This window comes from Dromiciops gliroides, chromosome X, assembly GCF_019393635.1.
Source record: "Dromiciops gliroides isolate mDroGli1 chromosome X, mDroGli1.pri, whole genome shotgun sequence".
Lineage (NCBI taxonomy): Eukaryota > Metazoa > Chordata > Mammalia > Microbiotheria > Microbiotheriidae > Dromiciops > Dromiciops gliroides.
This window is the reverse complement of record NC_057867.1, coordinates 61,151,494-61,178,935: the sequence shown is the minus strand read 5'-3', so window position 1 is coordinate 61,178,935 and position 27,442 is coordinate 61,151,494. Positions and strand designations below refer to the sequence as shown.

Here is a 27,442-nt window from a genome sequence, read left to right as displayed (position 1 = left end):
GCAGCAACCCCACCTTCCTTGCAAATAACAGATGCTCAATACATGTTTGTCTGATGAGTGCTCAAGGCTCCTGGCTTTCCATTACCTCTGGTGCTCCCCTCTCCCCAGGGCCAATCAGTTGTCAAGGCCCCAGCATCTCTCACACTGGCCTCTTCTTGTCCTGCACACACGGTCACTACTCTAGATCAAGCCATTCTTACCTGGACTATTGCAAAAGCCTCCTTATTGTCCTCCCTGCCTCCCTCCCCTCTCTAATTCATCCTCTGTAGAGCTATCACTGAAGTGCTGCTCTGAACCTGGTGCTCCCCTGCCCAATAAACGCCACTAATTCCTTCCCTCCTACTTCGAAGAGCAAAACCAGGTAGGCTTCTGTTACCACCTGACATGTTTTCTGCACTTATATTCTTCAACAGCTGCCCAGGGTACCAGAGGTTAAGTGTAAGGTTAAGTGTACCAAGGTCACACAGCCAGTATGTGTGGGAGGCAGAACTCAAACTCAGGTTTCCCTGACTCCAAGGCCAGCCCTCTATCCATTATTCCATGCTGTCTCACTCTATATGTTCTTATACTGATACATATGCATAGAAATTATATGCTATAGGCTCCTTGAAGTTAGGAACTACTTTATTTTTGTCTATGTATCCCCAGTACTCAACATAGTGCCTTGCACATAGTAGGTGCTTTAAAAACACTTGTTGATTGACCAAGTATTGTGCATATAGTTATCTCTTACAAAGTCTAAGATAAAGTATCTCCTCTAAGAACCAGCAGGAAAGAAACTGAGGTTGCCTACTTCAAACTGCCCACTGTGCAAAAGCACTCTAATATCTTTGCCCAGAAAACCCCATATGGGGTCACTAAGAGGGGCAGCTAGGTGGGACAGTGGATAGACCTCTGGGCCTGGAGTCAGGAAGACCTGAGTTCAAACCCAGCTTAGCTGTTTGACCCTGGGCAAGTCAATTCACTCTGTTTATCTCAGTTTCCTCATGTGTAACATGAGCTGAAGAGGGAAATGGTGAATGATGATTTTGTGGGTGCTAGAAGATCTGTGAGAGTTATTGTACCCAAACACATTAATCACCCTGAAGTCAACCTGGTGAGGAGTTTCTCAGAATTGAGCTGGGATGGTCCACAGACCCCAGACCTATTTTGGTCTATATCACCGGGCACACTGTCACCAGCACATTTTCCTCTGATGGTTCATTACATTGGGAGGGTGGACCTGGTCTAAGGCTTTGCCAGCAGGTGGAAAATTCTAGAAGCCTTGATCATAAAGGACCTCTAGACTTCATTAAGTCAATCCTCTTGAGAAAGGTCTTTCTCTCAGAGTAAAACATCTCCAGAGAAAGAACCTCTCCAGTCTCCATTTCCCCCAAATCAATTCAAGGCAGGATGGGACATTCTAGAACTAGTGGAAAGGGGGTGGTGATGATCTATCTGTGTTGTTAGCCAATGGGAAGGTATAAAATCAAGGTGGAAGGAAACCAGTCTGCTGAGCTATGGCAGTTGACTCTGTCCAAATGTCTTTTGCTGTTCTAGTCAGTCTCTGACTAACCCAACTCCTGTCTCCTTTGACAGCCCAACCTCTCAGCTGCCCAGTAGCATGAGTTCTCAGGGCCCTCATGCTCCCCACCTGCTGCCTAGCAAAGGAATTTGCCCTACATATGAACATGCCCCCTTAAAGCTCTGCTCAGGATTGAATGTTGCCCCCCTCCAATACTCACACATATTCTGAAGTTTAAGTGGGTCTTGCTCTCATTCTTTCTGTGTCTGGCAAAGGAACAACTGGCAGCTGGAAAAGCAGTAGGCATGTGAGCTTCCTGACTGGAGGAACTGTTGCTGTCAGAACTGATGCGTCGATGTAGGGGTTCATCCGACAATGGGGACAGTGGAGGTGGGAATAGCTTGTCATCTCTCTTCTTAGTCACTTTTTTGGCTAGAATATTTCTGTTGGAGGAAAACAAAAATAGTTTTGTGTTCTAGGCCCTCTATTCTCCTCCTATTTCTTGTCATTTAGGGCAGCATTTGAGGTGATGATATATGCCACAGTACCTTACTGATGATAACTTCCAAAGTATACACGCAACCTCCGTTGGAAGCCCACGTTTGGGTCTTTGAAGGGTATATTTAATGGTATAACTTAGACCACAGTGTGATGTAGTCAAACTTTCAAGGCTAATTCAATTCATGCTAATTGGATTTTTAGGGGAAATGCAATGTATCCTTTAATCCCTCCTCCTTCTCCATTTAAAAGGAAGGTTTCTCCTTATTTTGAAGTAGAACTTGGCAGATGCACTCAATAAAAAATGGGATAATGATTTGAAAGAGCTCTTCTTAAGGTAGATGTGCTTGCACCTTCCCCACATACCTATGGGAAAAAATGGCAAATGAGAGTGAACAAAACTGGTCGCCTCAGCACCAAAAACATCATAAACACTTTGGTGCCTTTGGGTGCAACAGACTGACGGCCAAATCTGAGGCAGCCCATTTTCCAGAAGATGTCTCTTTTTGTCATAGGGAAACTATGCATCTTCAAATACAAGCACACCTTATTTTAGAACTTGTAGAAATGGGGCCGTCTGACAAAGAAGCAAGGCCCCCCCCCACCCAAAGCCTGACAAAGGAGCTCAGGCCCTGGAAGTTATTTACTACGGGAATGCAGGCATGGATTTTTTTTTTTACTTACTGTTCTAGTCTAATCAATGAGGATTACTTGAATTTTCCTTTTTTCTTGCACAACTAATATTGCACTGAATAGTCATTTACTTTCCATGATTATTGACAAAAATTTTCAGTAGCAAATTAAGTCAACAAGAATTATGTTTTCCTCTTGGTCAACTTCAGTCAGTGTCAGAAGATATAGATTTACAATAACTCATAGCAGCAAATCAAAGATGAACAAGCAGTGGAGCAGAATGATGTCTTGAACTGGTGGAAGTCAATATTGGCTCCATGTTCCAGTTCATTGGGGTTGCACAAATTTGCCAACTTGAATAATATCTGTCATTCTCTCTCTATCTCCTGTTCCATAATTGTGCCTCCCTCACCCCCAAAGTCAATTCCCACCATGCAGAAGAATTTTAAATCACTTTAGGTGTTTTTACCATTATTATAAGTGTCTAAAATTAATTTTTAAAAATTTGATGCTAGTTTTTTTTTCCAAATTGCTTTTCCCCGTAGAAGCAGTTTGAAAGCAGTCATACTGTGTGATTGAAATGATCTCTAACATAAGGTTTGCAAAAGCTCTCCAAAATCAAGGAGCAAGCCAAGCCCAAGGAATCCAGGGGTAGCTGAGCTTTAGAAATCCCCACATACAGCTATCAAGAATGGCTTCAGGGGGTGGCTAGGTGGCACAGTGGATAAAGCACTGGCCCTGGATTCAGGAGTACCTGAGTTTAAATCCGGCCTCAGACACTTGACACTTACTAGCTGTGTGACCCTGGGCAAGTCACTTAATCCCCATTGCCCCGCAAAACCCAAACTAAACCAAACCAAACCAAACCAAAACAAAAAGAATGGCTTCAGCCCGAAGTAGGTGATGGTCTGAAGCCTGAAGGTTTCTCTCAGCTTCTGGTGGTCTGGGTCATACCTCCCAGAGAGGCAGCGTGTGCGCGCGCACACACACACACACACACACACACACACACACACACACACACACACACTTGTCAACACAGCGCTCTACACGTCACATAGGTTATTGACAGTCCACTGGAGCACACCGTGGATGAGAGCCTTTCCTTCTCTACCCAAAGACCTGGCAACCTGGAGATTGGGGCATTTTACTTGGTAGAAGTCCTTGGATGATGGGCATGTCCTAGTGTTGTTGGCGGCATCAGAGATGATGCCCTAGAGCACTCTCACTTCTTACAGCCAAGGAGAGAAGGGGTGATGACAGGGAATAGGTCCTCTAGCAAGTGAATCTTTAGGGGCCAGCAAAGACCTAAGATCATATTCTAGAACCACGTGGAAGAGAGACCTTGGTCTTCCAGGGGCTTTCCAAGGCTGGCTTCTGATGTACAGAGAAGAGTGGTTGCAGGGAAAGCCTTCAGAGAGGGACATTGGTTTTGTTCATCCTGTTTGTACCCCTGATGTGTTATATTCTGATTGGTGGATTTAAAGTGACAAACTAGACTTATTTTCTTCTTCTGTCCCTTCTACCTTCCTCCTCATGGAAGTTTAGAGAGAGTAGAAATATCTTTAGGGAAATGAGATGTTTGCTCAGGGAAACCACCTCTGTTTTCTGGCTTAACACCCCGCCCCCTGCCATATGTAGCATAAAAAGAAATGCATACATGGTTTGCTCATGAAAAATAGATGGTTGTGGCATAGTGACGAGAGCAAAAACATCCCAGGACTTGCCACTAATATTGATTACCTACAGGAATTCTGCATGAGGAATTTCCTTTCTCACAACCTCATTATTCTGACTGGACTTAGAGATAGTCTAACGTATCCTATGTCCGTGACTGCTTTCTGCCAGCTGTCTTCTGGCCTCTAATCCTTTCCTTTCTCTGGAAGATGTCTTGGAATGGTTTGAGCCTGGCAGCTGAGGAATTTTTAAACATTAGGTATGATTTTGAGGGGGAGCTCCAGAATGCGCTTCCCTGTCCAGAGGCAGTCCACAGTCTCAGGGAGTGAAGGTCTAGCTACTTTTGTTCTGAGTATGAAGTGGGAGCTGGAGTAGTATGTTTCAGGAACCAGGAAGGTGTAAGCAGTGAGAGAGCTGAAGTGCACAGTGGTACATAAGATTTATGCCAACTCACTGCTACTAAACAACAAGGTGGGAAATCCATTGCTATCAGCATTTAGCTAGACTGGTGCTAGACTCAGGTACTGCCATTTGATGGAAGTCATCTTTACTTCTGAATGAATCTATGGCAATCATTATCCAGGGTGAATACTTTCAGCACCTGGCAGGACTGTTAGTTAACTTAGATTTAGAATTCAGGAAGAAATACGGTCAAAATATTGGGGAGGAACAGAGAGCTGGACTTTGTGCTAGAAAGTTTATGCAGTTGGAGGAAGAAGGGGAAGAGGTCCACTGGCAGACAACAAAAGGGTCACAGCCTAGAAACCTCCTGCCTTTTGAGGGTGGTCAAAAAGGTACAGAAAAGTCAGCACCATTTAAAGCAGCAGATTCCCCCCTTAATTTGTCCCCAGCCCTACCTGATGGCTTTTCATTAAGGCCTGAGAGGGCCATTGATTCTGTTGTTCTCATTAACTGTTCTCTCTTCCCTCCCCTTTCCCAGATTGTTTTAGACCTCAAGATGGGGGAACAGCAAGTTACTTTTTTAGTGATCTGCTTAATCAAAGTTGCCACTGGAGACTGTTGGTCAATTGGGTTGATGGGTAGAAGTGTTAGTGTTGGCCTGTGTCAGGTCACTTGTGCTTCTGCTCTACTTAGGGACAAATACCATTTGAGGCTTATTCGTGGGTCTATGTAATGGTACGTAGAACTGCTGCCAGGATAAATTTGGGGGTAATGCAATGATCTGCTGCTATACACACCAGCCCTTTAGGCTCATCAGTTGTGCTCTTACCTGAAGTTCTTCTGGGAAGGGGTTCTCGCAACTCTTCAGGCTCTTAAAGATCTTTAGAACACTTAAATAACAGAATGAAAGTACAAAGAGAAAAGCAAACTCACTCTTTAGTGCTTGGAAATCTGTGACTGCTAGGTATTGGTGAAATGCAAGGTGGAAGCAGGCAGGAAGGTGGGATATCTTCTAGCCGCTGCTTCTTGTTGTCAGCAAATAGGTCCAAATGGTCAGATGGCTTTAATAAAGAAGAAAACTTGAATAAAATAGAAGCTACTTATAGGGAACAGTAAGTTCTAAGATTAGGGCAGACTGCTTTTTATCGACAGGAATATGGGGCTTATGTAATTAAGGGTGCCTTTTATATGCCAAATCTACCTGAGCTGTCAGCCATCAGACAGTACAGACAGAGCTTACTTGTGGTCTGAATGCATGATTGGGGATGTGATGGAACGTTTGGCCTGCCTCTTGTCGCTCCCATGACGCTCCCCAAATGAACAGTATAGAACCAAAGTTGTAGCCACAGGTTCACATCTTTTCCAAGCAGATAGCTAGTACACTGGCAGTGATGGGGGAGGTGGGACTGGGAGGGTGCTAGGACCCTACTCCAGTTCCTCTGTGATCCACAAAAAGCATGGGCTCTCTTCTCTGGTCTTTTTCCTTGGGGGCCCATAATTTAAACCTAGGCTACTGGAGGTAGCCATTTTAACTAAGAATAGAGCTCCAGGTTCACCTATCCCAGAATTTCTGTCAATTGCAATGCAGTCACCAGGCTCTGAGATTTCACTCGGCTCACAGAGGTTGTTCTCCCACCCTTCAGCCAGTAGAGCAGGTCTGCTACTGACGGGATGCTTAGGAGAGAGGGAACGAGAGAGCCCTTCCTGCCTCCTAGGTGGTAGAGCATTACTGGGTACCTCCTCATTAGCTAAAAAGCCATGAGGTTAATTTGCCTTTTCTCTGAGAAATAACCTGAAGAGGTGGCACCAGGATGTGCTGATTTGATCAAGGAGAAAGACTGAAAAGCTTATTCTACTCTCCATCTTCAGGGGACTTATGGCCTATTGATGCTTTCTAGGCTATTCCTAAAAAAGCATCCTAAAAGATGCCTGGTGCTTGGAATTTTGTCTCTGCCTGGAATGAGGAGAACTGAAGTGAGTGTGCTGGGGTACGGGATCGCTCATCCAGAAAAGGTAGTTAGTTACGCTGCCCCTCTGTGGCACTACGGACACTAACGAAGGAAGAAGGGGGGGAGTCTGAAAAACTCTGGCCGTTTTGACAGTCTGTGGCTTCCGTGGTGGGGACAGCAGAGAACACATCTCAGGCTCTAAACCTCAGACTGGGGGAGGGGGGAGAAGCAACTCTCTCTGTCCATTTCTTTCCTTTGGCAGAAAACGCTGCTGCAATGCCTGACTAACCTGGAGAGTACAACTTGTCAGTAGGGCCAATGCCCCAGTCCTACTTGATTCCTTACAAAAGGCGTTTGGGGCTGTGCTTTAACAAGCTCACCACCTGGTTTCATAGTGTGACCCTGAACCGTGGCCAGGCCAACAGCAGAAGTGAAGTGACTTCCTCCTGTTCAGACCTACCTTGTACTTCCTCTTGTTCTTGGCAGGCACCTTTTCAGCAAATGAAGGGCCAGGTGACTCTCGGGACTGTGCTGGCTGTGTCTGTGGTGGTTTGGTATTATTCTCTCTGGGCTCGGTCTTGGTGGAAGTGGTTTCAGGCGGGTCTCGGCCAGGTACTCGAGACAGTAGGCCAAGATCTATTTTGACCCAAAGTGCTTTCGCGTCGTCGTAATCACGTATGGGGGACAGAAGTTCAGTTTGCACGATAGGCAGAGGTGAGAAAAGCTGCTCCTCCACCTCAGTGGTGGTGCCATCCATACAGAGGCTGCTGTTGCTGCTGCTGCTGCTACTTCCCGTTAAAGTGCTGACGTTTACGATGCCATTGCCTGGAGTCTCCTTAGGTTTGAGGGTGCTGGTCAAAGGGGGACCAGGAGGCAGCGATTTGACCTGTAAGGCTTCATCTTGGTCAGTGTTGGAGTCTGAAGTGGAGGAATCGGTTTCGACAAATTCTCGAGACTTGGGGACCATTTTCCCAGGGCCTCGGAACTTCTTCTTTTCAGCAATAAATGCTGCAGTAAGTTTGGGTTCTTTCCTTGGGGCCAGTTTTCCAACTGCAGCTCTATTCCGTGCTTTGGCCTGCTCTGGGTGTTCCTGGGTGTCTCTGTCTTTGGGAGCGTTGCTGGGATGAGGATTTGGTCTAGGCCAGGGGCATTCTTCTGTGCTGGGTGTCCTTTCGACCTTTGGCGGTGGCTTTTTGCCTATGGTCCTTGGGGGCGCTGCTTCAGTTTGAGCAGGCGACTTCTGCCTGGCGTTTTTGGCCTCAAGAGAAGGAGGGGGGGGGGAGGGGGAGGGGGAGGGGGGGGGAGGAGGAGGAGGAGGAGGTGGTTTCTGGATAAGCCGTTGGCGAGCTTTCTCCCGAAGAGGGCTCAGGAGGGGCCTCTCTTTGGGTTCAATCTGGAATAGGCCAGAAGTGACTTTTCCCTTATTCTGAACTTCAGTTTGGGGGGTGATGGAAAGTAGAGAACTGTTCTCACTGGAAGTTTCATTTTGGTTACTTATAATTGTCTTGTTATGAGGGTTTACTTTGTTCAGCCATTTGTCCAGCTGCCACTTGTTGGCTGAAGGGGGCTCTGGCTGTTGAAGGCAAAACAACAGAAAAGTAATTCGACACTGACTCAGTGGAAGCCAGCAGTGTACTCAGCATACTGACACTTGGCTAAAGAAAACAAAAGTACAGACTCACTTGCATGGTTTGTAGACACGGCATTACCTCCACTTACAAAACCTTCCTGGAGGCCTTGTGTACTATCTAGGCCATATTTTGGGTTATGGAACTCTTCTCAAAATAATGTTTTTAAACAATTAAAGGAAATGCCAAATTTCAGTTAGAGGTTGGTAAAAATAAAGATTGAAGGCTTTTTTCTATCTGAGTTCACAGACCCCTGGAAACCCAGGTCCTTTGTCTTAGAGAGCTAACCAGGACCTGAGAGATTCAAGGACTTGCCTGTGGGTCACATCGCTATTCTGAGGAATGACTTGAACCCAAGTCCTGCTGACTCCAAAGCCAGTCCTCTATCCACTAATCAAAAGAACTCACAATGATATAATTTCAGTTTTACAAAGCACACTCCTCAAAATGCTCCTTTGAGGTAGGTAGCACAAATATCATTAGTCCCATTTTACAGAAAAGGAAACTGAGGCTAATATTAGAGATGCCCTTAAAAGCAAATCTCCCTATGCCAAGAAGAATGACTTGAGTGGAAGAACAAAAGGAAAGGAGAAGCAGCATCTGGGGCAGGGAGTCAGTTACCTCTGGCGTGTTACTGCGGGATTCCTCGTTGCCCTCGCTGTCACTCGAGGTGCTCTCGCTGTCAGAATCAGACTCAGAACTGCTGTCGGATTCACTGGAGCTTTCTGACCCCCCACTGGAGGGGATGAGCACAGGCTCAGGGGCAGGTGGCACTGTCGGGCTGAAAGAGACAAGTGGCATTCTTGGCACTGGACATAGTGAACCATCATTCAGTGAGTATTGTCCGCGCCTCCCATTTGCTTGACTAGCAAAAGGAATATGAGCCACGCTCTGGGCCCTTTTGGGATTTATGTCATTGAGGACACAAGACACCCATATAGAAACAGTGACGTCACGGTGTGACTGACTCAGGAGGTAGCTGAAAGGGATGCCCAGTGGATAAGAGAGGTACAAGCAGGTCCACACCAGACCGTATTAATAGCATCTCTTTATGGACATTATTTGAAGTCCGATCTTTAGCGTGTGGCTAGGTGTCTGGGTATAGGACTTCATTCCTCACTTTTATGTTGGGAAAAATGCCTGTTAAGGAAGGAAGGAGGGAAAGGAGACAGACATTTGTCTAATGTCCTAATGTTTGCAAACCATCATAAAGACACTGCTTTTCATTTTGAGCCTCACCCGCTTCTCTGGTGAAGTGACTACAAGATATTCTTATTCCCATTTTACAGATGAGGAAATTAAGTCCTCCTCCCCCTCCCCTTTTCAAAGTAAAGTGATGGCAACAAAGTAGAAAAGGCAAGATTCAAACCTAGGTCTCTCCTGGCTCTAAGGCCATTATTCTTTCAATTAACTATGTCTTACCTACATTGCTTGGCAATACATAATACCCTAGATGACGTAATAAATCAAGGTGCATTCATTAGACTGAGAGCTTCTCAAAGGTAGGGTCTATCTTTTGTCTTTCTTTGTATCCCTAGAGCTTAGCATAGTGCTTGGCACATAGTAGGCACTTAAGAAACACTTACTGAATGACTGACTGCAAGACTCAACAGATCTTTAAACCTGATATTTTTAAACATTGCAAAAAGACGTTGTAATTAAAAGTGAATTTGCAGTAATGGTTCTAGTGGCATTGAAAAAGGAGGCAATACAAAGTTTACTGGTTGGTAATAAAAGAAAGGTCATTTTGAGTTACTTTACAAATCAGGTACAGCCTAAGGTGGTGAGTTACCAATCTGCTAATACTTGGGATATTAAAAAGATCCCATTATGATGTACCATGGTTTTTCCCATATCTCTTCAAAAGAAGTTCAGAATAGTTTTTTTTCCCAAGGAATTGATCACACCTGAAAGAAAATGGGCATTTCCACATACAGAACTTTAGAATAGAGAAAGAGTACTGCATGTGAAACAGTGAATCTCGGATTTCATTTGTATTTTTAAAGCCACCAATTCCTCTGAGGACATAGACCAGATTCAGTCTTTGTTTGGCACTTACATTTGTTTTCTATCTATTTCTTATAAATTCAGTGATCAACAAACACAGACATTTGGGCATACAAAGAACAAAAGAGGATCACCTAGGAAATCGTGAACATGTTCGTTTTTCAAGTGCCGAAATTGCCCTGTTTAGTTCCTTCTGAACTTTTCCATTTTATTATCTGCAGTTTTTGTTTTCTTGACCCTTCTTTCCCTTTTTTGGTATCTCGAGCAATCCCCATAACCAGCCCCTCTAATGCACTCTCTTTTAACAAAGGCATGGTCAGCTATACATGTTTTAACAGTTTTTCTTGCTTTCTCAACAAGGGTGAGAGAGGTCCATGGGAGAGAGAGGAGGCAGTTTATTTGAAAAAAAAATGGTTTAATTATAAAACAAAAACAAACAAAAATAAACTCTCCATCAGTTACTACTAGGGTGTAGGAAGCCTTTCTATTAACTGCTCCTTCTATTCCTTAAGAATTCTCCTTTAATCTTTCACAGTGGCATTTCCTTTTATATAGTCAAAGCCCTCTTTACAATACTACCTGCAAAAAAATACTATCTGCTAAACTCAAACTCTTCTGTAATCTGTACCAAAAGATCAAGAGGACTAAACAGAATAAGAAAGAGCCCTAAAACAATGCCTCATTGCATAAGTATTAACATTAGTATGTGCTTTTTTGGCCTCACTGACAGATTAATAAATGGGCATTAAATACAACCAGTAGTTTCTTAGATTACTTATTAAATACTGGTGGACACAGGAGATTAAACCAGTACAGAGACTATGAGAAATGAAGACATCTGGTTTCCATTTACCCTGCTAAATGTGTGAACCGCCATTTTCTGGGCTCTTTAGAAAGGTAACATCTCAGGAAGCAAGCTGAAAGCCAAGGAATAATCCAGATTGACTGGGATGAGCCTTCCATAAGTATCAGTATTGTCTATTTTCATCTAACTTTCTAAATCCAAATAATAGTGATGCTGAAAATTCCAATTGTCATTATTTCATATTTACGATTCGAATTAATATTACTTCAAACCTAGAAGTAACTTGCACTCAGTCTTGAAATGATTTCCCAATGATCTCCTAAAACTAAATCTCTCATCTTATTCTTAGCTAGGACCATATGCCAAATCAACTTCAAATACTGCCACACCAGCCAAACAAATGGATCATATTGCAGTGGCCATGAGTATAAGGAATTGGGATATGGACAGAAGTCAAATCAATAAGCATTTATTAAGCACTTACTGTGTTCTAAGCACTGTGGATTCAAGGAAAGACAAAGGTCTGTTCTCCAGGGAGATAACATGTGCTACCCACATCCCGAAGTCTGCAGATACATTGGAGTATTAACTGGGCTCAGTTTCTATGTGGATGGAGATTTGGAAGGATTTACATTCACGAAATTGGCAAAATGCACAATGAATTGACTCACTGTGGGTGCTGCCACTAACCTCCACGTGGTCTATAGGATACCAGTGAAGTCTATACTGCCTTACAACTGGCCTTTCCAAGGGGCAGTGTGCTTTGATGCTTCCATGATCTTTTCAATGTGGAAACTCCCTCCAAAGGGTCACAACCCAGCATTGATAGAACAAATAAGTTGTTTTGAAAGATCGAGGTGAGAGGAGGCCTGAAATGTTTTAAATCCTTTATGAAATAAATCCGTCTCCAGAGCAGTGGAATAAGCTGTGACTAGTCTTAAGCTGACATCAGTACATAACATGTGTAATGATAATTGTTCATAGCTCTAGACATCTCCCAGCAAGATGGGTGCACGGGGGGAAGGTGTATTTTGAAGCTTTCTAAGTCGTGTAGCAAAACATCCATAATACTTTGTTAGCAAAGAGCTCACAATGCATTTGATAGAAGAATTAAAACAGATGCTTAAAATGCATTTAATCCCTCTGTACTTTTGGCTTGAAAGGCAAGTGGAAGCCAGGATGAAAGAAAGACTTGACTCAGAGGGTAGTTAGTACCTCCTTCTGTGAGCCAAAGCCTGGGCGGAAGCAGACCCCAGGTGACAGACAGCTTTCCAAGGGAGTAGGAGGAAGTTGCTAGAAATCTAGAACAAGGCAGAGTCTTCCAATAAACAATCACATTAGGCTCAAAGCCTAGAGAGAACAGGACAGGTACAGCTGTTCCAATGACTTCGCCTCCCAGTGTTTCTACTCTGGAATCTCATTGCAGTTTATCTAACAGTTCTGATAAGAGACCTTGAGTGTTTACATATTCAAACATCTGAGGCAGATAATCTTATTGGGGAAAAATCAAGTAGAGGGAAGAAAGGACATTTTAGTAAGCCACGCTAAGGGGTTGATGTGGAAAAAGTGGAGTGGCGCCCCCTGCCAGATGTCTCCTTTCATGTTTCTGTTATAGACAAAACTGCAACTCTCTCTTTGTGACAAAGGAAAGTTGCCTGCCCCAGGCAAGATCAGGATTTGAGCACAAGTCCTCTCACTTCCCATTGCAGCATTCAGCACCTGAATGGGGATGTTCCACATTGGAGGACTCCATCAGAAGGGGACTTAGAGGTCATGCAGACCAACCCCTTCACTTCTGCCTCTAGTGACTTGCCTAAGGTCACACGAAGAGGGAACAGAGGTGCCAGGACTTGATCCCAGGCATTCTCACTTCAAAGTCAGGGCTTCTGCCTCTCACCAAAGAGTTAGCAGTAGCATATAAAGAAGTCCAAGAGGACTAAGACAAAGCCATTCGATTTGTTAATTAAGACATTGTCAGTGGCCTTTAAGAAACAATTTCCAACCTAAGGTAGAGAATCCAAATTGTAATGGGTTAAGGAGTGGTGGGTAAACAGAGCCAGTGACAGGGAGCTTCTGATTGCTCTCGACAGAACACAGCATGCCTATGCAGCTAATACCTCAATACCTTGGCCCCACCTACCTTCTTCCAAGAAAGACTACTGCCCAAGATTGCTATACTTTGTTGACACAGAAATCCATTATCCAGTAAAAAAGCATGTTGGGGTTCTGTACCTGCCAAAATTATCTCAGCATATTTATGGTTCAATCAGTCCCATAAGAGTCTTCACAGAGGTATCAGTAAATTGATTCACATGCCAAGAAATTGATTGTTGTGACTATTTGTCTTGGATCATTACTCTATAGGAAATCCTAGGGATCACTAATGGGGCCTCTGCCACATGCCTGCTTACCACGAAGCTTCCTTGCTTAAGAACCTACTACAAGAGATCATATCCTACCTCATGGTAAGTCTAAACTCTTGGGCAACAGGCCTTTTAAGGTCCTCTCTGACCTCCCCACCCTACTTAGCCCAGAATATCTTCCACCATCCCGGGCCCCTCATTCTCCCTCTAGATGTTACTTTCAATTCAACCTTCTGTGGAGATTACTCTGGAATGCCCTCTCCCTTTTCCTTTGCTTATCTCAACACTCCTCCATCTCTCAAGAGCTGTAGGACAGAATGAGATAATGTGAATAAAATACTTTGCAAACTGTAAAGCACTATCAAAATATTGGATAATATTAAAATGTAATGATACTTCCCTTTTCTGCAGGCCTGGTGTAGTACTAGGAAGGAAGGAAGGAGCTAAGTCAAATCCTGGCCTGTGTGTTAAGGTTCCACAGCTACAGTATAAGCTCCTAGGGGAAAAGAACCATATCTTGGAATTCAGTTGTATTTCCAAGAGTGCAGGCCCTCACTCTCCTGCTTCTCTTTCCTACCCTGATATCTTTTCAAGTGTCTCGTCCCCTTGGCCCTGATCTGCTGGTATTTGTTGTCAGGCCTGAGGCCTGAAAAGAACAACCTTCTGTTCTGCTTTCTAAATCCTGCCTCAGAGAAGGAAGGTACTCCTCTCTAGCTTTAGCAAGTCTCTTTCTGTGAAATAACAGCCCCAAGCCTAGCTGCATCACTCAGAACATTTCTCCTAAGCTTTCTTCTGGATCACTCATTGTTAGCCTCACCTTTAAGCCTCATCTTAAATCATTAGTGCATGTGTGAAAATCATCTCCCCCTCCACTCCTCTCTGAACCCATAGCCTTCTCTGGCCTCTCAAATCTTCACTCCATTGTTCAGATTCCCCTCTAACCTCAATCTCTTTCCCACTTCCTTTCACTCGAGAAACTAGGTCCTTCCCAGATGTTTCATGCCTGGCTACTCTCTCTACTTCTTACATCCACTTCCAGACTATCCCTTTGCCACCATCACCAAGTAAGCTTTGGGGTTCCTCCCCATCCATCTTCATCACATGGTGCAACTCTGTACTGTACTCATATACTGGCCTCCAGGTAAATCTCTTTCCTTCCTTAAAGAGTTTAGATTCACATGAGTCCTATTCACTCCAACTATTGCCCTAATTCTTGGGAGATTTCAACACACAGTCAATGTCCCCTCACATACCTGGTCTTCCAATTAATCAAATTCCTGCAGAGTCTAAAACTCATACATACACAGGAATGGTCATACTCAAGATCTGACCCTTACCCATTAACCACTCTGCCCCTAGGATTCAGATCTTTCTCTTCTCTCCTTCAAAACCTATTCTTCATCCTCACTGCAACCTCCATCCAGTCCCTTTGGCCCACCAACTTCTCTGTCCTTCACGCCTATCCTGGTATTACTAACCTTTCCTTCACAGCCTCGACAGGGCAGCTCAGTGGCACAGTGGATAGAGCAGTGGCCCTGAAGTTGGGAGGACCTGAGCTCAAATCTCACCTTAGACACTTACTAGCTGTGTGACTCTGGGTAAGTCACCTCCAGTTGTCCTGATATATATCTCACGACTGGACCCAGATGGCTCTGGAGGAGAGAGGTTGGTGACCTTGCACAGCCCTGCCTCACTTAAATCCAATTCACTGCAAGTCATGACATCACCTCTCCATGTCATGGTCCTCTTTGAGAAGGGAGGATAAACAACAATAATCACAGTCTTGACTGCATTTGACCAGTTTGACTTGAACCCTTGCCCTGTTGCCAGTTTTCTCCTACCTTTGCCAAATCCTAACCTTTTCCACCTCTTCCATTCCTTTCCATTGCTGTATGCTGCTGAATGCTCAGGAGGAAACTCACAGTGACTGTGCCAAATGGTTTTATTAGAATTTTCCATTATCTGATCTCTTATTATCTACCTAGCAATTCTTTTGTTAGTCCCTGACTCTCCACAGCAGGTGTCAGAAACGTTTTTCTTCTCTGCCACATTATATCCTCGACTGTTGGTCCCTTCTCAGCAAAGGATGCTACCTGAGGCCATCTGATTAAACTGCCTCTTTCTCTACTACTCCATACCTCACAAATACATCTTCATCATCCCCATCCTTTCCTCCATTATGCCAACTCTGTGACAAGATTTGGTCCTTTAGCATGCCAAGGCTGACCCTGGCACTTTTTTCTTAATCCCATCCTCTCCTGTCTCCTTTCAGAGTTTGCTCCTTTGATCCTGCCCCTTTCTCTCTTCCTCAATCTCTCATAGTTTCCTAGCTCCTCTCCAACCCTCTATACATTTCCTCAGAACTTTTCCATCCTAAAGATATCTCCACTTGACCTTGCCATTGCTTGAAGTTAGCATATTAACTTAGAAGATTTTCTCTCAAGGAAAAGGACCCACATTTACAAAAATATTTATAGCAGCTTTCTTTGTGGTGGCAAAGAATTGGAAACTGAGGGAATTTCCCATCAATAGGGGAATGGCTAAACTAATTGTGGTATATGAATGTAATGGAATACTATTGTGCTGTAAGAAATGATGAGCAGGAGGAGTTCAGAGAAACCTGGAAGGACTTACATGAACTGATGCTGACTGAGAGGAGCAGAACCAGGAGAACATTGTACACAGTAACAGCAACATTGTGTGATGAACAATGGGGACAGACTTGGTTCCTCAGCAGTGCAACGATCCAAGACAATTTCAAAGAACTCATGATAGATAGTGTTTTCAACATCCAGAAAAAAGAATTGTGAATTATGAATGCAGATTGAATCATACTGTTTGTACTTTTGTACTGTTTTTTCCTTTTTGTTTGAGGTTTTTCCTTTGTGCTCTCATTCTTCTTTCACAAGATGACTAATGTAGAAATATGTTTGATGTGACTGTACATATACAACCTATATCAGACTGCTTTCCATCTTGGGGAGGAGGGAGGGAAGAGAAGGGGGGGAAGAAAAGAAAAATCTGGAACTAAAAATCCACTGAAAACAAATGTTGAAAACTATCCTTATATGTAATATGTAACTGGAAAATAATAAAATAAAATAAAAAAGATTTTCTCTTTCATAGCCAAACTCCTAGAAAGGGCTGTCTATACTCATTGTCTCAATTTCCTAATCTCCCACTTACTTCTTGCTCCCTGGTCAATTGGCTTCTGCCTCTAGCACTGCCCTCTCCAAGGTTACCAACAATATTTTACCTGCTCAAGACACCAACTTTTTTATTCTGTTTTAACCTTTGTAGCCCGTGAAACTTATAACCTCCACTCCCTTCCCCAACACCTAGAAGTACAGTATGAAGCAGTAGAGCCCTAGCATCAAGAAGGCTTTTGTTCAGATGTCACCTCTGACACTTAAAAGCTGTGTGACCTTGAGCAAATCACTTAGGCTCTCTGTGACTCAGTCTCTTCATCTGAAAAACAAGAGGTTGGATTTGAAGGCCTTTAAAGTCCCTTCCAGGGGCAGCTAGGTGGCGCAGTGGATAGAGCACCGGCCCTGGAGTCAGGAGGACCTGAGTTCAAATGCGGCCTCAGACACTTGACACTTACTAGCTGTGTGACTCTGGGCAAGTCACTTAACTTCAATTACCTCACCAAAAAAAAAAAAAAGAGAGAGAACAAAATATAAAGTCCCTTCCAGCTCTAAATCTGCAATTGCATGGTATTATGAGATTTATCACACTTACTTTGGCTTCTGTAACACGATTTTCTCTCTGGGCCCTCCTCCTCATGTTGCTTGAATGCATCCTCCTCCTCTTACACTTGCACACACGCCCCTAGTGAACATCTTTAGGGTTTTACCCTAGTCCTGCTCTGCTCTCTCTCTCTCTCTCTCTCTCTCTCTCTCTCTCTCTCTCTCTCTCTCTCTCTCTCTCTCTCTCTCTCTCTCTCTCTCTCTCTCTCTCTCTCTCTCTCGGTGATCTCAGCACCTACCATGGATTCCATGAACTCTGGTGACTTCCTCAGCTATACCTCCAGCCCTTATTACTAACTGTTGTTGGCATAGTTCTACTGGTTGTCCCATGGGAATTGCAAACTGAGGTCCAAAACACAGAATTCATTATACCCCATCCCTCTTCCTAATGTTCCCACTTATGTTCCAGTCACTCAGTTTCACCTTAATCTGCAGGGAATTTTTTTTGTGCTTACTTATATCTAACTGGTTGTCTAGCAAAGGATTTTCCACTTTTCAACTAGTTGCTTTGCCACTGGGTCTCACAGTCTAACTATACTTCAATATATTTTTTTCTACTGAGTAAGCACCCAGCATGTGTGGTTTGATATTTTAAAAACCACATCAACATGTCCAGGGTTCACACAGCTTGCACACGTGAATGACTAGGAATAAGAAATGGTACAAAAGCCATGGTCAGGGTGAGTATATCATCAAATATCAGCACATCATCAAAATGATGATTTTCATTTGAATAGCAGGTGAAATTCTTGTCTCCTACTATTTTGATGCTTTCATCAACCCCCAATCTACTCTCTTGGGTTGATTATTATTCTGGTGCTGTAACTTATTGCCTGATGGAAGAAAAAATATTTCATCAATTTGGGATTAAATTCTAGTTTGGAAGACTTCTGTAAGGGCCAGTGCTATGTCACTAAGACTATGGGCATTGCTAATTATGACATACCCAAGCATCGAGCACATGAAGGTGTTCTCTTCCATGATAAATTGGTCTGAAAACTACACCCAACATTTTGCTATAAATCACAGACTACTAATAAAAAATCAGAAACAATAACAATTCCTACAAAGATTCTCTCCCATCTGTTGCCTGCGACGATCAGTGTCCTATTTAAACCCAATATCTTAAATCTTCTACATGTAGAAATCTCTTAAGTGCAAAAGCTCAGTTATTTTTCATCAGTGCTTCCTAGGCCTGTTATTTTGAAGGACAGCCAAGGAAATGCTGGATCCCTAATCCTGTAACCTTATCGGACTGAAAAATCTTGCCCTGCAGCTCATATTCTCCCTTCTCATCAACACTAAATTAAAGAGGGTCAAGTGTGAGTGAGAAGAGTTGAAGAGCCCCCACTCTGCGCACACGGAGGGAGCTAGTTTAATCCTAAACCCAACTCACCTTTGACTTCGTAATGAAAAGACTAATCACGACTACCAACCAGTAAGAAGGCAGCTGGAGTAGGGGGGGGCCTGCTCCATGCATTCCAGCCTGCTCTGTTCGAAGGACAGGATCACCTACATTTCCATCTAGATCAATAAGCAGAGGAATGCCAATGTCCAAGTTCAGAAAGAAAACAGAGCCACTTAAAATCTGACCCAGAAAGAAATGGAAACAAAGCCACAGTTTTTTCTGTGAGTTGGAAAAGCCTTTGATATGTGGGCTTGTAACTGTGAATACAGGGAAATTTTTGTCATTAAGCTAGGAAAGGAATTGGGCAATCTAACACTTTCAAATGAAGTCTGACTCCATAAATAGTACAAGAAAACAAAAGCTTTCTTCAGTTGCAAGCCCCAAACTATTTTTTTTCTTTTGGTATATACGTGTTTACCTCTTTCCCTGAAATAGCTATTCAGTCATCTTCTTTGGGGAATTATCGCATAGGTTTCTGATAGGATATTTTCTTTCTGTTATAAGAAAATCATAATTATACATATTTGCCATCTACTAGCTAGGCCAAACAAATGAATAATCACATGGCTTATGGCCTTTGCCTCTGCAGAGGTGTACAAGTCCCCTGGGACCTTCTGCCTAAAACACAAACAACAAGCAAAATACGTTTGTTCACAAACTTATTACTGTTTTTCAACTCGATAACTGTGCATTTATTGAGATGCAAATGTGTCTCTATCCTGACCAGGGTTGATCTCTCCAAATCCAGGTGGCTTTGCTACTTAACTGCCTGCCCAATGGAGCTTAGGCAGTTGTTGCTTGTTAATGACAAGACCAGTAGATCGCTTTGCTAGTGAAAAAACTTGAGAAATTAGTTTTTAAAAAAATAAACAAAAGTATTTCTATGTTTTAAAAAAGTTTCCACATTTAATATTTTTTTCTTTGAATAGATTTTGATTCAGGATGTATTTGATGCCTCTATGACCAAAGCATGTTCTCAATTTAGTCTTATAAATGCTTATGAGTCAAATCTAAGACATATTGTATACAAGCTAACTTCACTTAAGTTGATGTTGGTTAGGTAACGTTCATGTTAACTAAATTCAGATTTTAGCCATACATTACTAGCTGTGTGACCATGAGCAAGTTATTCAACTTCTCTGAGCCTCAGTTTCCTCATCTGTAAAATGGGGTCGTACTATTTGCACTACTCACTTCACTGGATTGTGAGGAAAGCACTTTGCAAACCTTAAAACACCATACAAACATGCAAGGCTGGTTGTTATTATTATTGCTGTTATGTTGTTGTTATATACACAGATAAGCATAGCTTAGGGTGAGCCAGAACTGATATTTCAAATGGTACCCCTACACTCTGGTTGCATACTTAAGGGTTAGTGAGTGAATGAAGAACACTTAAGTACTTACTGTAGGCCAGGCAATGTGCCAAGCACCAAGGATGCAAATACGAGAGCTAGCCTGTCCCTGCCCTCCATGAGCTTGTCTTGCAATGGGGGAGTGGTGACTAGGAAGGATAGTGTCATAGGATGGGTAAAAGGAGTCGAGGGGCAATGGTCTGACATGCTCTTCCCACCCAGAAGCAATGAGATTATGGATGTGGTGTGATCACCATTTCCAGAGCTGAGGTGGGGGGGGGCAAGGGGAGGGAACGGTGCTGAAGGAAAGACCTGGGAGCTGATGATGCCAGGGAGATTATAGGAAGGTCAAGGGCCCAAGAAAGTGAAAAGATGGTTCTTTTTATGTCTACAGACCCTGACTCATCTCATCAAACATTTAGAAGGACCACCTGAGGGGGAGCTCTTCAAAGACAAAGGCCACTGCCAGTTGGTGGCACACATCATCTCTGGCAGAGGAACTGGTCTTCATTTTGAAGTGAACTCAGCCTGGCTTGCAAGGCCTGCTTTCTTGGAGATCCTCAGTTCTTTCATTTTCACTGAAGGGAAGGATAAGCTTGAAGAGCTCTCATTTATCTCACTTTTTAAGGCTTGTTTTTCTGAGCCTGCTTCTAAAGGTCTCCTCCTTGACCATCTCTGGAGAACACCCATTTGGAAGCCAAGGAAACGATCAGTGATTTGGGGGGAGCTGGGCCATCCAGTGCCTTGTGACACACATCGAGTTTTAGTAATGCCTCCATTTCCCACAATTACCTTAGTTGCTTTGATAGGAGGCAAAGAAAGAAAACATAAACCAAACCTTCTAAGCATCTTGGACTCCACTCCACTACCAGAAAACAAAAGTAAATAAAATATTATGGGAACTCCTAGAATACTGTGTGTCCCAAAAGGCTGCATGCAGCTTTACTAAGTTAGACTTGCACTAAGACTTTTGGGATGTCCCGTATAGCTACATGAAAAACAGCCCAAACCATTTTTTTTCCACAGAAAAAAGTGGCAAGAGATGCGACTAACACCTTAGGGTTCACCTTGCACCGCATACATTTTGGTGTAATAGACTCAAAAGGGTAATGACACTATCCATGCCCTGCGAGGAAGAGATTTTTTCACTAGATTCTTTTCCTTGATGTATTTATTGTTGCTGCCATTAGTTGCACTGCTGAACGGTACGTAATAATGGAGCTGGGAGAGAAGACAAAATCAACTTGGATCCCATGGCTTGACTTTGCCTTAATACTATGGCTTCCCTATGGTGGTTTATTCATTTATTGGTCTGATGGTTTTTATGAGTTGTGATTCAACACAGGTCCTCTCCTAGTATTGAGTTTTATAAAGATATGGAGAATGTAATATAAGTCAGATACAATTATTTTTATGTGCCATGCTGGCAATACTGTAAATATGGGGACAGGAGGCAAAGCTGCTTAGCAAAATGATCTTAATATCCAAGGCAGTGTGAAAATGGAAAAGGAATCCATAAGGACGACCAAGATTAGCCATTTGCTCTCTAACCTTATTTACAGAAGCAATCAGAGGTATTCAGGTCGAGTTAATGACCCCATCTCCAATTAATTCAATTGTTTACAAACAACACTGATGCAGTGGCTGTCTCCCAGTCTGCCACCCAGGCTCAGAGGGAATACAGAAGACTCCATTAAAAGTGACAATAACAATGCATTTCTTACTGAACCACTATTGTATTATAAATAAATTCCTGATGTTAAATTATGCTCCACGCTTTAACAGAAATTCAATTACGGAAATAATAAAAAGACCGTGTATTTGCCAAGCGCTTGGACGGTAATTTGGCTGCTTAGTTACCAGGAGTTGGCTGTTTTGCAATTTCTTCTTTGCAGCGCATTTCTTTTGAATAAATGCCAGCCTTTTTCATACACATTTTATGAACAAGTTGCAAAATGAAATTTTGAGCTTTTGAATCCAATTATGAAAGACATAACTAAATCTATTATTGAAAAAAAAAGCGTCATAGAAGCCCTCACCACCGTTGTTCGGAACCGTAGGGTAATTGAGGTAAGCACAGGTGCTGCTCATTATGGGCCATTGTGCACCATCTGAATTCTGGGAACTGTAGAATTCAGATGGTTTCCACTCTGTTTGTGTGAATAACAAACAGGCATGATTCGGAGGTTGTTTGTACAAGCTTGTACACAGCTCATTTGGGACTCCTAAGACACCTGCTTACCCTTTGGAAGCCAAAACAGTATCATTTATGTGCTGGCTATCCTTGCTATGACAATTCTGGGGAAGCAACATATTTTATATGTTCCCTCCATCCTGTCCGCCCCCTGCCCAACCTCTCTATCACATCCCTTGCCTTTAGGCTGTTATCAATGAAAAAAAAAACAGGAGAAAAACAAATCAAAAATGGAACAATTATCTACTGCAGAGGGGTTCAGGGAGCTCTGAAACAGCTTTTGACTTGATAAGATTTTGACTATTTGGAGAAAACAAGGGCCACTTCTCCCTTATTGTCTTTAAATGTGTCATATGGAGGAGGAAAGAAAACAAATTTCCCTCCACCAAGACACTTGGGTCCTGCTGTCAGAACATAAATGAAAAGGGGGGGCTTCCTCTTCACATGGAGACCACTGGAGTACATAAGTGCTATGCCTGTGAGCATAATATACATTTCCTCTTTGTATTTCAACCCCTAGCATCTTCTCCCCTTTATTTCTAACTGATTCCATTTTGGTAACACATTTTGCAGCACAGGAAGATGTGGTTGCCTCTATTCTGCTATATGGCAAGCTAGTTCCATCAATAATGATACCACCTTGGGAATGATGGCAATTGGCACCAGGAATTCCCCCGGAACACAGAAAACTAAACCTGGGTTTCCCTTCTGCTTCTTTCTCAAATGGATTTCTCAAACTTAGGGGCAGTGTGTATATTCCAACTGGGCTTTCCTTTGGATGTGGGAGCCAATCAAAGAGAAGGGGAAGAATAACTAAAATCAACACAGGAAATTATATAGAAAGGCTGTGGGACTAGAAAAAGAGTCTATAAGGAAACAGTGTAATTCCCTCCCAGTATTTCTGTATCCTGGGATATCATTCTTGCAGTTTACCAAACTCTTGTACTGCAATGCCCAGAGCAGCCGGGGAAGCCTTGCATTAATGAAGAACAGTCAAAGACAAGGCCATTTGAATAAGTCTTATAGAATATTATGTGGAACAATCCAGACTGAATTTGTCCCACTGCTATTTACTTTCTAGATCACACAGGTATAGATGTGACAATGACAAAAACAAATCCAATAAAAACGTAGATCAGCCAAAGGAAGTCCTGGTATGGTAGGTATTAAACATGACTACTGTGGTTTGCCATCGCTCGAAAGGAAGGATATTGGAATCGCACCTCTCCACCTTCTCATTATCTCAGAAAGAGTAAGGTAAAGTTATGCAGGCATATAAATAATTTGGAAACCCTCACAGACAATATTCTAGCGTGTGTCTCATTTGCACTTAAAAAAGCTGCCCTTCAGACCTTATGTACTTTTAAGATTTATCTGAAAGATACATGAAGAAGACTTCCAGCCAAAAATGTACATATTTAATGGAATTAGATCTCTAGGCAAGGGAATGTCAGAAGAAAGGAGAAATAATAGAGAAAACGCAAGGTGCTCCTTTCTTGTGCTTTCTTGCTTTGATAAATATCTTCTGGGATGTCATTTACTAGAAAGTCATGATTTTAGGAAAAGAAAAACTAGAGGATAAAATATCATCTATTGCTGAAATAAGTTGCTATTTTCAGATTTCCCTTGGAATATTCTTTTTGTCAGCTGGGGGCCTTGATGTTTGTTGAAAACCTGGGAATTACTGTGAAATACCTAAATTCTAGACAAGTATCTGTGGCACGGTAGGGGGTGAAGGCCAGGGATCTCCCATCAAAGCCTAGGTCATGGTGGCCAGAATGATGCATGCAGAGTTGGCTTAATTAAAAGACCAGAACTGAGAGTACCGCTCTCGTCAGCCTTCCTTGTCTGTCCTTATGTATCAACTAGGATACATGTGATGTAACAGCATCCCTTTCTAGCCTTAGTGTCCAAATTCTAGGTGATTAGATGCCTCCTGCAAGGAGAAGCAACCACTGATATCTGAGTGTGTATTCTAACCCCTGCTAGAGCTTTGGCTGCCTGTCTTTCGATCTTGGAGGGGGAAACAAAGGTTAGTTTAACAGCGTGGGCCCTTCACACAGTGGGAACTTAATCAACACTGGCCACATTGATGTGAATTCCCAACTAGTTACTGTGTGTGTGTTAACATGGCAGCTAGATTTGGAGTCAGAAAAGTGGGCTTAAAGCCCAGCATTTCCGGTTTGCTACCTGGGTGACCCTGAACAAAGTGTTTCCTTTTCCTCAGCCTTGCCAGGACTAAATGATCTCTGCAATCTATAATCCTTTGGCTATCTAAAGACTTTCCAATGAGGTGATAAGAGATTTGCTCATTTGCAACTGCCAAAGAGAGATACTCTCTTCCTGAAGCTTCACATCGGGACTTGATTGTATCCAAGGGCTCTTCCACCTCTAAATTTCCCAACTCTCTGATCTTGGCTTAGGACCATTCCCTATACCTCCTTTTCTTCCTCTGGACCCTATCCATTTGCATTAACCCCCATGTGCTCCAGGTGGAAAATCGGCCCATCGATTGGGCCCAGACATGTGCATTTTCATATTGATATAGTGAGACCTGCCTCCACCTGAACAAAAACATCTAGCTGGGAAGCGAAAAGTTAAGCCAGGCATTGGAATATTATTCTATAGCCACACGATAGGTTCTAGAGACATGTGACAAGAAGCATCGAAATTTCAGGACTGATATCTCATGCAGACATCTGGACATTGGGAGCTACTGCCTCTCTCCAGGTCCCACAAAGACAAAAACATCTTGGATGGCATGCTCGATTTCCTTTCACTTCATTGGATAGGACTTGAACAGCAGTCTTTAAAATATGTAATTTCAGGGGCAGCTAGGTGGCGCAGTGGATAGAGCACTGGTCCTGGATTCAGGAGGACCTGAGTTAAAATCTGGCCTTAGACACTTACCACTTACTAGCTGTGTGACCCTGGGCAAGTCACTTAACCCCAATTGCCTCACCAAAAATTAAAAAAAAATATCTAATTTCATTGTTTCATTCTAGGATACTACCTTACACATAGTAGATGGCTTCAATGCTGGGATTCACCCCCCTCCCCTTTTGGGAGCTATGGTGTCATTGGTATCGAAGAAGCTTCTTCTGACCATGCTGACTGGCACCTCTTCAGAAGTTTGTGGTCTGACAGTGTTGCTTGGAGCAGGGAGAGAGAGCTGAGATTTCAACCCAATTCCTGGGACTGAGAATCTCACTGGCCACAATAGCCATCTGGGAATTCAGTTGAGGACTAACTCTTAAATTCATCCAAATTCATCCACTTGTATGATTTTTCAAATGTTATGCTTACAAACTCAGGGGCAGTGTGTGTGTGTGTGTGTGTGTGTGTGTGTGTGTGTGTGTGTGTGTGTGTTTTCCAACTCTGTTTTCCTATTGGATGTGGAAGCAAATCAAAGAGAAAGAAATAATACAGAAAGGGTTTGGGACAAGAAAAAAGTCTCTAAGGAAATATTGCTATTCACTCACAGTATTTCTGTATTCTGTACCAAACATTTAGCCTGCAAAGCCCAGAAGTCCTGGGGAAGCCTTGCATTAAGGAAGAGCATTTGGAAAAGTGTAATAGAATCAGTTTATGAATTCAAATGGTTCATTAATTGCAACTTCCTTGGTGAAGACCTCCTGGGGATTATTAAAGGGCAAGAGCTCGAGAGCTGGAAGGGACCTCCAGTCCAACCCCCTCATTTGACAGATGAAGGAACTGAGGACCACAGAGAGGTTCAGTGACTTGTCAAAGGCAGTAAGTAGCAGAACTAAGATTCAAATTCAGATCCTTTGGCTCTGAATTCAAGATCCTTCCACTGAACCATGCCAAAAGCCTTTTTTGTGACTGAATCAAATCACCCTATTTGTGTGTGTGTTTTTTTAAAAGGAAACCGTTATGCATATAAAGAAGCAGTCCAAAATGGGCTACATTTCAGGCACATACTAACAGGCTGAAGCTTTGGAGACATGCCAAAGTGACGAAGAGGAGAGGCGTGGGGAGGATGACACAAGTTAGTGTGACAATGAATGAAAAAGAATGGATTAAGTCCTTACTATGTGCAATCCTACTCTGTGTTAAGATCTAGGGACACAAAGAGACAAAGGGAGGCAGTTTTGGTTTGATGAGTCACATAGATGGTAAGTTGGCACATATGATACATTCTTGCCAGAAGTAATAGCACTCATGATTTAATTACAAGCTAGGTCCAGAGGCAGCTAGGTAACTCAATGGACAGAGCTCTGGACGTGGAGTCAAGAAGCCCTGAGTTCAAATCCAGCTTCACACACTCACTAGCTGTATGACCCTGGGCAAGTCACTTAACCTCTGTTTGCCTTAATCCACTGGAGGAGGAAATGGCAAATCATTCCAGTATCTTTGCCAAGAAAACCATACATGGGAACACGACTGAACAACCACCACAACAAGTCCCGACTAGTGTGAATGATGAATCCCCTGAATTCTGACTGCATGTTTCCAGTGGTCTGGAGCCAGTCACTATACCTTATAGAATTATAATTTTAACTAATACAAATTAGAATATGTAGCCACTTGAGGAGATTCATTATTCATTATTCTCACCAATCAAGATCTAGCCATACTGTGGCCAAAGTAAAAGGTAGAGAGGAAGGGGTTGTTGGCAGAATCTGATGAATGAAAGAACTTCCCCAGGAACTAGAATGGAAAATCCTTGAGGGCAGGGAATTTTTTAAATCTCCTACACAGGGCTAGGCACATACTAATTACTTAATAAGTGACCAAGAGATGGAAGGGATCTTGTAACTAATATAGCCCATCCCTCTCATTTTACAAATGAGCAAAGTGATCCCTAGAGAAGGTTCCAGTCCAGTGCTCTCTCCACAATATTGTAATGGAATAGGGATGAAGCTGGGCCAGACCAAGTAAACTATCATGAATGAATATTTAATGATCACCTAGTAGATGATAGGCTCTGTGGGGTAAATAATGATTGGTAAAGTCCTTTGGACTTGGTAGTACCAAGTGCTACCTATGAGGCAGGCAAGGGGTAGTGATTAGAGCTGGCCATGGAGCCAGGACGACCTGGGTTCAAGGCCTGCCTCTTACAAAGACTGTGAGATCTTAGGCAAGTGACTTAAACTCCCAGTGCTTTAGACAATTCTCTGTGAATTCTAAGATGCAGAAAAGGTGCTGCCCCGAAGTGGTAGAAGCATTTCCCTTTATCAGTAAAATTACGGTCCAGTCCCTATCCCTTCTTCCTAATAAGAGTAATTCCTGGCCCTATTGGTGTTCCA

At 43.0% G+C, this 27,442-nt stretch overlaps 1 protein-coding gene across 3 annotated transcripts in view; it reads right to left on the bottom strand.

Moving 5' to 3' along the window:
- AFF2 (AF4/FMR2 family member 2) overlaps window positions 1-27,442 on the bottom strand; it is a 538,237-nt gene that overhangs the window by 29,762 nt on the left and 481,033 nt on the right. For all 3 annotated transcript variants that reach the window (XR_006353941.1, XM_043974303.1, XM_043974304.1), the window contains 4 exons: window positions 8,913-9,072; window positions 7,124-8,236; window positions 5,648-5,775; window positions 1,725-1,947 (listed from right to left, as the gene is read on the bottom strand). Coding sequence is in view for 2 of the 3 variants with exons in the window: in XM_043974303.1 (XP_043830238.1) it covers window positions 1,725-1,947; window positions 5,648-5,775; window positions 7,124-8,236; window positions 8,913-9,072 (1,624 nt within the window). In the remaining variant the exon portion in view is untranslated. The remainder of the gene's footprint in view (window positions 1-1,724; window positions 1,948-5,647; window positions 5,776-7,123; window positions 8,237-8,912; window positions 9,073-27,442) is intronic.